The sequence below is a fragment of the Octopus bimaculoides genome, chromosome 8 (assembly GCF_046866305.1).
Source record: "Octopus bimaculoides isolate indiv1 chromosome 8, ASM4686630v1, whole genome shotgun sequence".
NCBI classification, from domain to species: Eukaryota; Metazoa; Mollusca; class Cephalopoda; order Octopoda; family Octopodidae; genus Octopus; species Octopus bimaculoides.
This window is the reverse complement of record NC_142935.1, coordinates 30,752,459-30,767,458: the sequence shown is the minus strand read 5'-3', so window position 1 is coordinate 30,767,458 and position 15,000 is coordinate 30,752,459. Positions and strand designations below refer to the sequence as shown.

Genomic DNA, 15,000 nt, shown 5'->3' with positions numbered 1-15,000 from the left:
GTGGCTTCTGTAAAGTTTTTGTCTATCAAATCTACTCACAACGCTTTGGTCAATTTGGGGCCATAGTAGAAGGTTCCGATAGAATAAGTATTAGGCCAACAAAAAATTAGTCCTGGGGTTGATTTGTTTGACTAAAAGGTGTTGCTCCAGTATGACCTTAGTCAAAAGACTGAAACACGTAAAGCAAAATATATATATATATATATATATATAGGCACAGGAGTGGCAGTATGGTAAGTAGTTTGCTTACCAACCACATGGTTCCGGGTTCAGTCCCACTGCATGGCACCTTGGGCAAGTGTCTTCTACTATAGCCTTGGGCCGACCAAAGCCTTGTGAGTGGATTTGGTAGACGGAAACTGAAAGAAGCCCGTGGTGTATATATATGTATATATATATATATATATATATATATATATATATATATGTATGTATGTATATGTTTGTGTGTCTGTGTTTGTCCCCCCAACATCGCTTGACAACCGATGGTGGTGTGTCTATGTCCCCGTCACCTAGCGGTTCAGCAAGAGAGACTGATAGAATAAGTACTAGGCTTACAAAGAATAAGTCCTGGGGTCGATTTGCTCGACTAAAGGCTCTGCTCCAGCATGGCCACAGTCAAATGACTGAAACGAATAAAAGAATGTATAAAAGTGTGTAAAATATTGATTATATATTTCTCATATTTGTTCAAATAGTAAAAAAAAAAGTAACAAAAAAAAAGTTGACCACACTGAAATCCCAGTCTTTCATTCTGAATGTTTTTTTCTTGCTTCAGGTCATGCGAAGGTCCACATTTAACAATTCTACCCAATGAGATCCTGAAGGTTTTAGGAAAATACTTTTCTCAATATACGGAACAGTACACAACAAGTCTTGGAGATGATACAAACACATTAGAAAAGGCAGAATCTTTACTGAAATGCCTAATTATTATTTCTCGGTAAGTATTTCTATATTTTGCCATTCATCTTTGATACAATTCTACAAAGGGTTTTTTTTTTCTCTTTTGCATGGTTAGGACAAGGTACAGAGGGGCAGTCGATTAAATTGCCCCTCTTCCCCCACCGACATCAACAGATTTGGTTTATTCCACAGAGGAGGTGGGGTGAAAAGGGGGAAGGCTAACCTTTTGCCTTTTATTTGTGTTTCAGCTGTTGGTCTGCAACGATGCTTGGGCACTGCCTCAACAGGGTTGAACAGATCAGCCTCAGTACTTATTTTATTGTTCTCTTATGATAAACTATGTTATGGGGGACATAAACAAACCAACCCCTGTTGTCATATGGTGGTGTGGGGCAAACACCATGATGATATTTCATAAGATAAATTGTGCCTTTCGAGAAATATATTGGAAGAAAATAATCTGTTTTTTGGCTGTCAATATCTCAAAAGCTACCTTTTCATTAAAACCTAAATTACTCTGTATACACACACACACACACACACACACACACACACACACACACACACACACACACACACACACACACACACACACACACACACACACACACATATATATTCCCATGATAAAGGAACTTGACCTATGATAGTCTGTCATTCACTTTGATTTTTGTTATATTTTGCTCATACTGAGCACTAATTAGGTGTGCTGCAACAAAAGTTTTCCTTTTTTTTTTATTATCATATATACATATATATGCGCGCGCACACACACACACACACACACACACACACACACACACACATATATATATTATATTGCAGCTTTCATTCAGTTTCAATCTATCTGATTCACCTTGGTTGATCTGGGGCAATAGTAGAATAATACTTGCCCAAGCTACCATTCAGTGGGATTGAACCCAAAACTATGTGGTTGCAAAGTGAGCTTCTTAACCACACAGTCACGGCTGCTCATTTTCAGAATTCCATGTGACTTGTCTTTATTCCTCTCTTTCTTTCCTCCTTTCTTCCTCCATGTTCTGTTTCATTTCCTTGAATGTGGTTACACCAACCCAATGCATTTAATCCGACCTGCATGTTTCTCATTTATTACTCTTTTTTCTATCTCCCTCTGCACCCTTTTCTCTAAAGCAATAAACACATACACATGTGTGCACACACTTACTCACACTCACACTTACACACACACACACACACACACACACACACACACACACACTCACTAAGTTCCGCCTCCAAAATTTCAAGACTTCTTTTACAATTCCTCTTTTATTCCTAACTACAACTGTATGGCTCTCCTCCTCCTCCTCCTCCTCCTCCTTTCTTGTGACACCAAGCAGTGCTTATCATATGCAGTATATTCTTTTATTCTGACTTCAGCTGTTTCTGCAGATTTGTTATACATGCGTTGTACTACAGACAAGAAAGACTGTTGAACTTAGTCATTTTATAGCATTAAATAAAAAAATTTAGTTTCACTTTTATTTCTAAACATGGTTGTTAAATGTGCACTAACACACATACACACACACAATCACATATACGTATGCTCAGAATTCCCCCCCCCCTAGATATAAATATGAATAAAGTTGTGAAAAACTAGATTTATTATGCTGTATATAACACTCAATCTGTATGAGTGCATTTGTGTGAAAAAGACAAGTTTTTCAAACATGACTCCAAATGTTTTCTTTTTTATACTCAGGGCATATCTCAAAGCCTACAGTGGGATATGATCAGAATTTTAAAGTTTGAACCTTGCTCTGTATCTGCTCATTATTGCCATTCTCCACATTAAATCATCATCATCATCGTTTAACGTCCACTTTCCATGCTGGCATGGGTTGGACGTTTTGACTGAGGGCTGGCGAGCCAGAAGGTTGCACCAGGCTCCAATCTGATCTGGCAAAGTTTCTACAGCTGGATGTCCTTCCTAACACCAACCACTCTGAGAGAGTAGTGGGTGCTTTTATGTGCTTCGAAACGTCAGGTTGGAGTGGAGACAGCTGATAAAGGAATATTCCAAGTGACTTTCCGTTTTCCTGTGTGTTCGTTCCGTTGTCTGTGGTTCATTGTTCTAACGTCCTGTGCCCTGATATGCATATATATACACATGTAGATGTAAGTATGTACATATATGTGTGTATACATGTATATATATTCTTTGTATTATATATATATATATATATATATATATATATATATATATATATATATATATATAGTTATTTGTATTCCATTAGGAACATGTTAGGATACAGTATAGACCTCGTCCACCTTCAGAATAACCCACTAGTAAAGGTTGTATTATTATATACTTCGAACCCTAAAATTGGGCATTTGACGTGTGTGAATATAAAATTGAAGAAAGTGGAGTCAGGAAGAGGGAATACGTTTGGACATTTGTTTATTATTTGCTACAATTATTTTAACACAACGTAATTCTCCAAGAATACAGGTATTTGATTATGCTATTGTTTGTATACATAATGAGATCTAGTTGTATTTCCTCAGGCGATATACAAGTGTTGTTTCCGTTAGTTTAAAATCTTCGACTGTTCGTAGTTGTTTGAATTTGGTTGTGGCTGAAATCCTCATGGTGCGAGCTGTGAGAGCGCGTTTGTCAGACTATTATGGAAGGTAGTATGTGGTACAGGCTAGCCTTTTAGTGGTATTGTCTTCCATTTGTTTCTATTTCAGGTTTGTTCTTTATGGCTGGCTGCACATGTGAATTTCCTACTCTGAACCTTTACTACGAACAGAGAGGATAGCCTTGAAGTTGAGGATTTTAAACTAATGGAGACAACACTTGTATATCGCTTGAGGAAACACAACTAGATCTTGTTATGCAATTAAACAGTTGCATAATCAAATACTTCGTGTTGAAACAATTCTAGTGAATAATAAACAAATGCCACTCTTCCTGACACCAATTTCTTCAATTATATATATATATATATATATATATATATATATATATATACTAGCAGAGATACCCGGAGTTGCCCGTGTTACATGCAATTGAAGGATGAGACTTTTCTCTTATATTTCCTGTAAGGAACTGGAATAGATATGATTCGAATTTCATCAAAATTGCACATGTGGGTTCTTTCCCTCTTTACACACCCTAAAAAAATTCTAATCATGAGACATGTATCCCATACTATTAATCTTTATGCACATATTCCAAAATTTCAGTCTTCTGGAACCTGTAAAAAGGATTTTGCTCCTGAAAAATGGAGCTCATGGAGCTCTAAAATATGAGAATGAAGGCTCCTATTGGGGGTGGGTGTGTTAATGTCAACCAGAGAAGTTGAATTGTGGGGAATGTTTTTAACTTTGGTCTTATAGTATACCTGTATATATGTGAGAGTATAGTTTCACTTTAATAGTTTCAGTATGAAATTGAAAGTATTAAAGTGAAAGTATTTGAAATTACAGTAGCGACATGTTATTGTTTCACTTTTGAAATGTAATACTGAAATAGTGGAATAGTTTCAGTGTGAAAGTGAAAGTATCTGACATTACAGTAGAGAGATGTTATTGTTTCACTTTTGACACATAATACTGAAATAGTGGAGGAGATATGATATTGGTGTGGGCTCGAACTATGCAAGAAGTTAAAAATTGTTTTGGCCTAAGACACTACATGGACCCTAAGTAAGGCATGTGTTAATTTCAAATGACATTGGTTGTGTAGTTCTCGAGTTTTATGGATTCACACAGACACATATTCTCATCTTTATATATCTGATATTTATGCGCATATTCGAAAATTCTAGTGTTATGGATCCTGTAAAAAGGATTTTGCTCATGAAGAATGGAGCTCTTGGAGCTGAAAAATGTAGAAGTTAAGGTCCCTATTGGGGGTGGGTGTGTTAATGTCAAGCAGAGAAGTTGAATTGTTGGGAATGTTTTTAACTTGGGTGTAATATGTATTGTTTGAATTTCTTTGAAATAGGAAATATATGTATCTTCACTGGGTTTGTAAAAGAGAGCAAAGCTACAGGAAACCAAAATACAAATGATCACGATAATCAGTAAGCTGCCCTAGCCTAGTCGTTACTACACCCCGATGTAGGATTCCTCACCATACAGGTGACAGGTATAGCTGTAAGATGCATTACGGATCTGTAGCAATTGGAAGGGCATGACCCAATTGAAATAACAACGTGTAACGTTTGGAGTTAAGAGAAATGAAAGTGGAGTTTGCAAATGACTTCACACCCACAATTTAGTCATTTTTCCTAAGCAAAGACGAATACAGTTGTACTATTGGAACCCATAGGGTCACCCGAACATAACAGATGAGCATTATTTGTAATTCAACGGTACAACAGTGTAAGACTATCTTTTCAGATATACTTACATTGTGATTTCTGCAATGTGGTGCATAGATTGTCAAGAAAATGCGACGCATCTTTGCCTCCACTTTTTATTATCACTGGGTCACACATAGTCCCCAGTTGGTAACATTGATTTCAAGGCCTTCCCAGATGAGTGACTGGTTGTTCTAAGACATTTATTGATTGTAAATTTTTTCTGCAGTTACCTATAGGTTCCAATAGTACAACTGTATACGTCTTTGCTTAGGAAAAATGACTAAATTGTGGGTGTGAAGTCCCCATGAATGGGTCTTTGTGACTTCTAAGAAGAAATTTTAGAAATATTACTTTATTTGTGTGTAATCTGTATGGTTAAAATTTCATCAACATCAAAAATATATGAATTTTCATGGTGGTTATGGCCGTTATGCATAGAATATAATTTCTAAATTTCATAAAGATCCATTCAGTACTTTTTACGTAATTTTGGATAAAAAAACAAATGACTAATGTGTGCGTTTGTGTGTATGTGTGTGTGTGTGAGTGTATATATGTATAGATATCTCTATGCATGTATATATGTGTACATATTACATGTACATCTATATATACATCTACACATATGTATACATATACATGTATGCATATAGATCTATATCTCTATATATATCTATACATATACGTGTACATATACGTCTATATGTATACATATACATCTCTCTCTCTGAATCCATTAAAGTGAAAGTATCTGTCATTACAGTATCGAAATGTGATTGTTTCAGTTAGTGGAATAGTTTCATTTTTAATGTGAAAGTATTTGACATGAGTGTTTCTGTTTCACTTTTGACACGTAATACTTAAATAGTGGAGGTGATATTATGTTGCTGTGGGCTCGAACTATGCAAGAAGTTAAACATTTTTTTGACTAAAACACAACCGGGACCCTAAGTAAGGCACGTGTAAAATTTGAATGAAATTAGTTGTGTAGTTCTCGAGTTTTAGGGAAACACACACACACACACACGCACACACACACAGAGACAGACAGACAGACACACATTCTCATTTTTATATATATAGATATTCTGTTTATATATTTGTTTTGCAAGATTTTTGATGTGAAATCGTGTGTTGGCTAAACTGGCAATATGACCATCCCCAAATACAACAACACACACACACATATATATATGAGTTTGTCTCTCCTTGTCTTGACATTACGTTTTTGTTATAAACAAATGTTGTTCATTTCCAATATTTTGTGGAATTATGTCCAGCCACAGGGAAATATTACCTTACTTGGCACCAGGTTAGGGTTGACAATAGGAAGGGCATCCAGCAGTTGAAAATCTACCTCAATGCACTCCTATGCTCTGTACTATGCTTGCATAGAAAAGTGGACATTAAAATGATGCTGACGTTAATGACGATGACGACAATGATGATTATATACTGCAAGTTTGTTGTTTCTGAGATTAGAAACCGTCATGGCTTCTAGATGTTCATTTTTTTTTTTTTTTACTTAATTGACTGTATTGGCCAAACAACATGGTCATGTTGCTTGATTTTCCAAGTTAGTCCCTCCTGCTTACCATGTTCTCTTCATTGATGATTTGGCTGGTTTGACGGCTCATGTTGGTCAGCCACATGCCATATAGCTACAACAGATGAAGGGGTATCTTGTGGAGATTAGGATTGATTGGGACTCGGTTCGACAGGTCACCTGGGATTACATCATCCCCAGTATGCAACCGGTACTTATTTTATCGATCTCAAAAGGACGAAAGGCAAAGTTGACCTCAGTGGAATTTGCACTCAAATTATAGAGACCTGGAATAGTTGCAATGATCAACAATGGTTTCAAATTTTGGCACAAGGCCAGCATTTTCAGGGAGGTGGGCAAGTTAATTACTTCAACCTCACTGCACAACTGGTACTTATTTTAATTTTGTTGACCTCGAAAGGATGAAAGGCAAAGTCAACCTCAGCAGAATTTGAACTCGACATAAAGACAGACCCAATTCTGTTGAGCATTTCGTCCGGTGTGCTAACAATTCTGCCAGCTCGACGCCTTCTGACGACCTGATGTTGTTATCGCTTATTATGTCATTATCTCGACGTGAGATCTACGATGAATGGATCTTGTTCCATACTCTAGCTGAATGCATAATCGATTGAGAAAGTAACTTATCTGCTTGTTGTTTGCACTGGAATATTCAATACCATGAAAACAATGATTTTTCTGTTTCTCTTCTGTGTCTGATGGGATATATATATATATTTAGAATTGAGATATGGATCACAAAACGTGTGTGTGTGTGTGTGTGTTGTTGTTGAGTGAGGAAGAAAGAACTGGGTGGGTGAACAGTAGACTGCAGTGACATCTCTCAAAGAAAACTTTATATACTTGACAACCTTAAACACTTTGTAAGGTGTTATTTATATTTACCACCTCTGCTTAGTTTGAACTCTACCTGTATTCAAGTCTAATTGCTCGTTTTTTTTTTCTTTCGTTTCTCCCTCCCCTCCTCCTCCTCCTCCTCCTCCCCCTCTCCCACTTGAGGAGTTTATTGATAACTGGAGGTGACCTAGTTTTGCTTTCTTTTTCTTTGCAATTGTTTGTTTTGCTTTGGTCTTTACACCCCACCGCCAACCTTGCGCATGTATACGTTACTCACCTTCTTTCTCTCTTTCTCTCTCTTCCTATTTCTGTGTCTCTCATTCCCCTCTCTCTGTTCTCCCTCTCCCTCTATTCTCTGTCACTCTTCAATTTCTCTCTCTCTAGTCTCTCTCTCTCTCATCTTTCTCTCTCTAGTCTTTCTCTCTCCAGTCTTTCTCTCTCTAGTCTCTCTCTTTCTCTAGTCTTTCTCTCTCCCTCTCTAGTCTTTCTCTCCCTCTCTAGTCTCTCTCTCTCCCTCTCTAGTCTCTCTCTATCCTCCCCCTCCCTATTCTCACTCTTGCTATTTACCCTCTCTCTGTTCTCTCTTTCCTCTCTCTTGCTCCAGTCTCTTGCACTACTTTCTCTCTTCTCTCCTCTTTCTCTCCTCTCTCTCTCTCCCTCTCTCTTCACTCTCTACTCTCTCTGTATTCTCTCTCCTCTCCTTGTCCTCTCTTCTTGCCTTCTCTCTCTATCCCTCTTCCTCCCCCCTCTCCCCTCCCCTGACTCTGTCAGTCAACACCAAATCGTTTCCTCAGTCAATAATCACTATGAAACTATTAAAACCTTGTTACAAATAGGTTGAGGCTTATTTTCAGTTAAGTTCTTGTTGCTATGCAATCAGGAATCTCTTTTCCTTCTGCCAGTATTTAAATCCATTGTATCAGAGAAATTGCTTGGCCCTCCACTTGTGACAATCACTGCCATTAAACAACAAAATAGCCAGAGAACTTTTCTCTAAGAAATATAATTTCCTTCATTGATCCTTCTGATTTCTGTTTGAATATTTATCAATCAGAGATAAGCTGGGTGATTTCGTTTTATTGTAACTGATTTTGATTGAGTCTAATAATAATAATAATAATAATAATAATAATAATCATCATCATCGTTTAACATCTGTTTTCTATGCTGGCATGGGTTGGACGGTTTGACTGGGGAGCCAGGACACCGCACCAGGCTCCAATCTGATCTGGCAATGTTTCTACAGCTGGATGCCCTTCCTAACGCCAACCACTCTGAGAGTGTAGTGGGTTCTTTTTACGTGCCACCGGCATGGGAACCAGTCTGGTGGTACTGGTACCAACCACGTTCAGATGGCGCTTTTTACATGCTACCGGCACAGGATTCAGTCTGGGGCGGCTGGCAAATAATGATAATAATAATAATGAAGAAGAAAGTGGGCATGAAACCCATAGTGATTGGTACACTTGGCCAGCCTCTCACATCTACCCTACAATGCCATTCTGAAAATAATCGCATCATTTGAAATTTCAAAGGTACATGGTTAATTGAAAACAGTGTGAATAAATAAGCATTACATTTGATAGAGGAATCTGAATGCTAAAGGGTTAAAGTGATGTAAATTTGTTTAAAAAGAAGACTCAGGCCCACTTGTTAATAGTGAATATGAAGGAAATCCTTTTGCCCTTAGACACATTTTTTTTTCCAACCTTTATTACCAAATACCAGTATTTATTATTTTTTTAAAGCTTGGTACCTATTCTAGCGGTCTCTTTCACTGGACCAGTATGTTATGGGGACGTAAACACACCAACACCAGTTGTCAGGTGGTGGTGGTGGTGGTTTATTTGAAATAAACACCATCATCCTTTAATATCCGTTTTCCATGCTAGCATGGACTGGACAGTTTGGCAGGATCCAATGACCTGCAGACCTGCATCAAGCTCCAGTGTCAACTTTGGCACAGTTTCCATCATTAGATGCCTTTCTTACAGCTAACCACCTTACATAGTGCACCATATGCTTTTTTCCCATGGCGCCAGCAATATTAAAGCCACCAGGTAACTTGCAAGACAAAGAAAGGAAAAGGAAAAAACCTACCTTTACTTAGTGGAAGTGAATTTGAGAGAGTGGGAAGTGATTTTATTTCAGGTGTTGAAGGCTAAACAGCCAGACATTGTAATTTGGTTCCTTTTCAAATTCCACAATCGTCAATTCTTCAATGTTTATCTGTCATTTTTCTTTTCAAATTATGAACATTCAGTAAAATGCCATAGAGATATAATTGTCTGGTATATTATCAATTTAGTTCAACGAATCCTGTTTATGTTATTGAAAACAGCACTGTCTGCATTCTTTGTCTTTGAATTTATTTTACTTAATTCATTGAATCTAACTAGTAAACAGAATGTGAAATGGGATAAAAAAACAAGCAAACAAACAAACAAAAAGCTCTTTTATTTATTTTGTCTGTTAATTTAGAGCAGTGGTTTGCAACCTTGATGTAAACAAATATGTATAATGTGTTTATGTATATATATAATGTATGTATACATAATGCATATATGTATCATCATTATTATCGTCGTTTAATGTCCGCTTTCCATGCTGGCATGGGTTGGACAGTTTGACAGGACTGGTGAGCCAGGAGGCTGCACTAGGCTCAATCTGATCTAGAAAAGTTTCTACGGCTAGATGCTCTTCCTAACACCAACCACTCCGAAAGTGTAGTGGGTGCTTTTATGTGCCACCAGCACGAGGGCCAGTCAGGTTGTTCTGGCAACAATCACTCTCAAAAGGTGTTTTTTATGTACTACCTGCATGGGAGCCAGTCCGATGGTACTGGCAACAAGCATGCTCAAATGTTTTTTTTCACATGCCACCGGCACATGTGCCAGTAAGGCGATACTGGCAATGATCACGCTTGAATGGTGCTTTTTACATGTCACCAGCACAAGAGCCAATCCGTGGCCCTGGCAATGATCATGCTCAGATGTGCTGTTAACGTTCCACTGGCACGAGTGCCAATCAGGCGGTTCTGTCATCGGCCAGGTATAGATGCTGGCATGGTTAAAAAGTTTGATTCCCAACCATGTGATTCTGGCTTCAGTCCCATTGTGTGGCACTTAAGCTGGCCAATAGAATGTCAGTAACTTTGTTAATTGGAAACCTGCTGTGTGTGTGTGTGTGTGTCCACTTGACAACCAGTGTGGGTTTGGTTACAACCCATAACTTAACAGTTTTGCAAGTGTGTGTGTGTGTATGTGTGTGTGTGTGTGTGTGTGTAACATTATTGTTCTCAACCCTGTGCTGTCCTTTCTGCTTTTCTTCAATTGAATCCCTGCTTTTCCTTTGCAGTTTCCTTTTGGATATTACTGCACCACATCCTATGTTTCTCTGATAGAAGGCCTTCCTCTTTGAGGAGGTCATGTTGGTTTTGGATTGTCATCAATGCCTGTGTAACTTTGCATTTTTCATGGGAAGAGATGGCTATTGGCCCTATGCAGACCAATTTTTACCACTAGGAAGAGATGGTCCAAATTAGTCTGGCCTCTTTTTTTTTTTTACCTATCTAGCAAGGGAGGCCCTCCAAGAAGCTTGTGCTCCGCTGGTATGGCACTCAGGGTCCTTGGGGCATGTAAGCCACAACCTTACAGCAAAGACTGAACCTTATACTGGGTCTGTGATTGGTGGCTGATTGTTTAACCCTATGTCAGCACCGATTGAGTAGAGTTAAGACTGAAGATACTCCAACCATGACAATCCTATCATGTGCTATACCAGAAACTACATCCCCTAGTATGTCCTTCCATTTTATAAAATGGTAGGAGTTTAATTCCTGGGAGATTTTGGTTGCTATCTCTGGCAGTTGGAGTGACTGCATAAAAACTTCTTATCTGTGTGTGAGTGAGAGTAGCATAGTGTATATGTGTGTACATACATATGTATATGTGTGCCTGTGAATATGTATAAGTGCATGCATGTGTATGTGTGAGTGTGTGTTTAAGTAATGTATTGGTGTATGTACATAGATATATAGTGTATAATATTTTCTTTGTCTAATGTAAACTTAGAATTTTTGCTTGTTCACACACTTGACCTCTTTACAAATTACCTGTGAATAGTACTCACAAAAGGTCATTTCTTCTTGCAAACAACATCAATATAAGTGCTTATTGTTTGATATCTCTATTTAGAAGAGAGGGAGTGTGCGCGTGTGTGCATATATACTTAGATATGTATGTGTGTATATGCATGTGTGTACATCTATCTATCTTTCTATATCTATTTATCTATCTGTCTATCTATCTGTCTATTTATCTGTCTATCTATCTATCTATACACACACAAACACAACATCCATATGTGTGCGTATATATATGTGGGTGTCTTTATATGCATGTATATTTGTATATGTATGGATGTATATATATCTGTATATATGTCCATGTATATGTAAGTATATATATGTGTGTGTGTGTGTGTGTAAAACTTCATTCCACATGTATCTGATATTTCATTGGAATACAAGAAATATCCTAAACCAACCACATTATCTTTCTTACATTTCTCTCCTTTATCCGATATTTTCTTTTCTTTTTCATTTCTACATTATATTCCTCTCTCCCCCTCTCTCTTTCTCCTGTTCTTTTTATTACTCTCTCTATCTTCCCCTCACCCCCCCCTCCGTATCTTCTACCTATATCTCTTCCTCTTATCATCGTCATGATTACCATTGTTGTTATTGTTTTCTGTTGTTGGGAAACCACGGTAAACAGACAAAGAAACGTCGAGAGAAACAAAAGGCAGGAAAAAGAGGAAGGAAAAAAGATACAGAGTGTGATTGCAACTTAAAAAGACAAAAAAGAAAAAATAACAATAAAACACAACATTCCACAATCATCCTCATTATATATACGTACATACATATATTTATATAAACGCACACACGAATGTGGTGTGTGTGTGTGTGTGTTGTATGCTTCTGCACAGTTTCTGTCTACCTAATTTCTTCACAAGGCACTAGTTTACCTGGTTCTAGAGTAAAAGGCAGTTGCTCAAGGCGTCACATAGCCATGTTATTGCCTTTCTACAATACACACACAAAAGGATGCACACACACAAATGCATATTTATATGTTAATGCTTGTGTATGTATTCACTTGTATAAACATATGTACATATATACCTGTGTATGTACATGTACATATATATATATATATATATATATATATATATATATATATATATAAAATTTATATAAGGGCATTAGCTATATAGTAATGCCTCACGCTTAGAGGGACTAAATAAGTCAAAAGCTACCAAGAAATAAGCAACATATTTACTGAAAGCGAGGAAATGCAACTTTCAAAATTAAACTCCTAAAAACCGTTAAGTTAAATGTTTTTAGGAGTTTAATTTTGAAAGTTGCATTTCCTCGCTTTCAGTAAATATGTTGCTTATTTCTTGGTAGATTTTGACTTATTTAGTCCCTCTAAGCGTGAGGCATTACTATATAGTTAATGCCCTTATATAAATCATATATATTTATGGGAAAAAAACGATGAGTTTTTCTCCTTATGGGTTTTTTTCACGCTGACTACTTGATAAATTCTTATAAAGATTTTATTCTATATTATATATATATATATATATATATATATATAGGGTCATTCAAGTCTCCATACATAGGAAAAATTAATTCTTTTATAAGAAACAGTTTATAAGATCCCCTAGATCTCCTGATCTGACCCCTCTTGTTTTCTATCTTTGGGGGCATTTGAAAGGCACGGTGTATCGCGAAAAGATAAAAAGCATAAATCATTTGAAGGAATGCATCACCAACTCATTTGCACAAGTATCACCAGAAGTTTTATTACAACTTCACAATGAGTGGGGTAAACATATTGCAATGTGTATTCAAAACAATGGTAACCATATAGAGCCTGTTATATAAAAACAAAACTGTTCTTATAAATTGTTTCTTATAAAAAGATAAATTGTTCCTGTGTATGGTGACTTTTGAATCACCCTGTATATATTTACATGTATTTGCATAGCAAGTGACCTGATCTGAGATCATGCACTGAAACAAGCAATTTCAGTGTGGAAGGTGTTTATAAGCCATTTAAAAACACACATGAAAACTTCAACATTTAAATTTAATTTGCCAAAATATTTTCGTCGCTTTGAGACCACAACCTGTTCCGTGCTGCATCTCATATATATACATATATATATATGTATGTATGTATATATATATATATATATACATCGTTATTTAGTGTCTATTCCAGCACACACGTGTATATGTGTGTGTGTATGCACACATATGTATATGTATGTCTGTATATATTTGTGGCTGTGTGGTAAGTGGCTTGCTTACCAACCACAGTGGTCAGTGACATGGTGTTGGCGGATGGGCAGTGTCAGTTCATCTGGTGTCCCCTCTCTGTATCTTTTCCCTGTGCATCAGAAATGCAGTTGGAACATGCTTACATTGTTGTAATTTCCCATCTCAGCTAAAGTCTTTCTAACATGGATATTTATTTCGGTCCTTTGAATTTATGCTGCATTCTTCATAAAACATGTATGTTTGTGTGTGCATGTATATATTTGAATGAGAGAGAGAGAGAGAGAGAGAGAACTTGTGTATAGGTTTATATATATATATATATATATATATATATATATATATATATATATATATATATATGCGCGTGCATGTATCTTTGTGTATATATGTATGTACAGATTTAGATATGTATGTGTAAATGCATATATGTGTGTCTGTTTATGGGTATGTAGGTATATATGTCTGTCTAAATAAGCATGTTACATGTGTGTGTGTATCTATGTTTGTGCATATATTTATGTCTATATACACGTACACATATGTACGTTTAGTTTTTCTATATGCACACATGTATAAATTCTTTCTTCAATAAAAAAAAGCATAAAAATTGGAACAGTCAGACAAAACAATGAGTAAATTTCTTAGAGAATAGAAATTGGAGGAGAAATAATGCCTAAGTCGGTAATTGCTGCTTATAGCAATTTATTCCTGTTGCTGAAGCTGTTACTGGAAGCAGCAGCTGTGCAGCTTATCAGGTAAGAATTCTTTGAGTTGTATTTCAACAGGAGCCAATATACGGCAGGAAACAGCCATTAAGAAACACAAGCATTACAAGGGATGGATTCTGTTGGAAGTATATAAAGAAAGGGGAGAAGAGATATGTGTTGAATTAATGGCTGTGTGGAATTTTGGCTGAGAATACAAAGCCTTCAAGAAATATTTTACTCAACTTACAAATTCTTTAATCCGGTCACTGACTTTTGATTCTTTAT

At 36.7% G+C, this 15,000-nt stretch overlaps 1 protein-coding gene across 4 annotated transcripts in view; it reads left to right on the top strand.

Annotated features, from left to right (window-relative positions):
- LOC106874635 (neurobeachin-like protein 1) overlaps positions 1–15,000 on the top strand; it is a 228,537-nt gene that overhangs the window by 101,728 nt on the left and 111,809 nt on the right. For all 4 annotated transcript variants that reach the window (XM_089356297.1, XM_089356298.1, XM_089356295.1 and 1 more), the window contains exon 3: positions 779–943. In XM_089356297.1, coding sequence (XP_089212423.1) covers positions 779–943 — 165 coding nt within the window. The remainder of the gene's footprint in view (positions 1–778; positions 944–15,000) is intronic.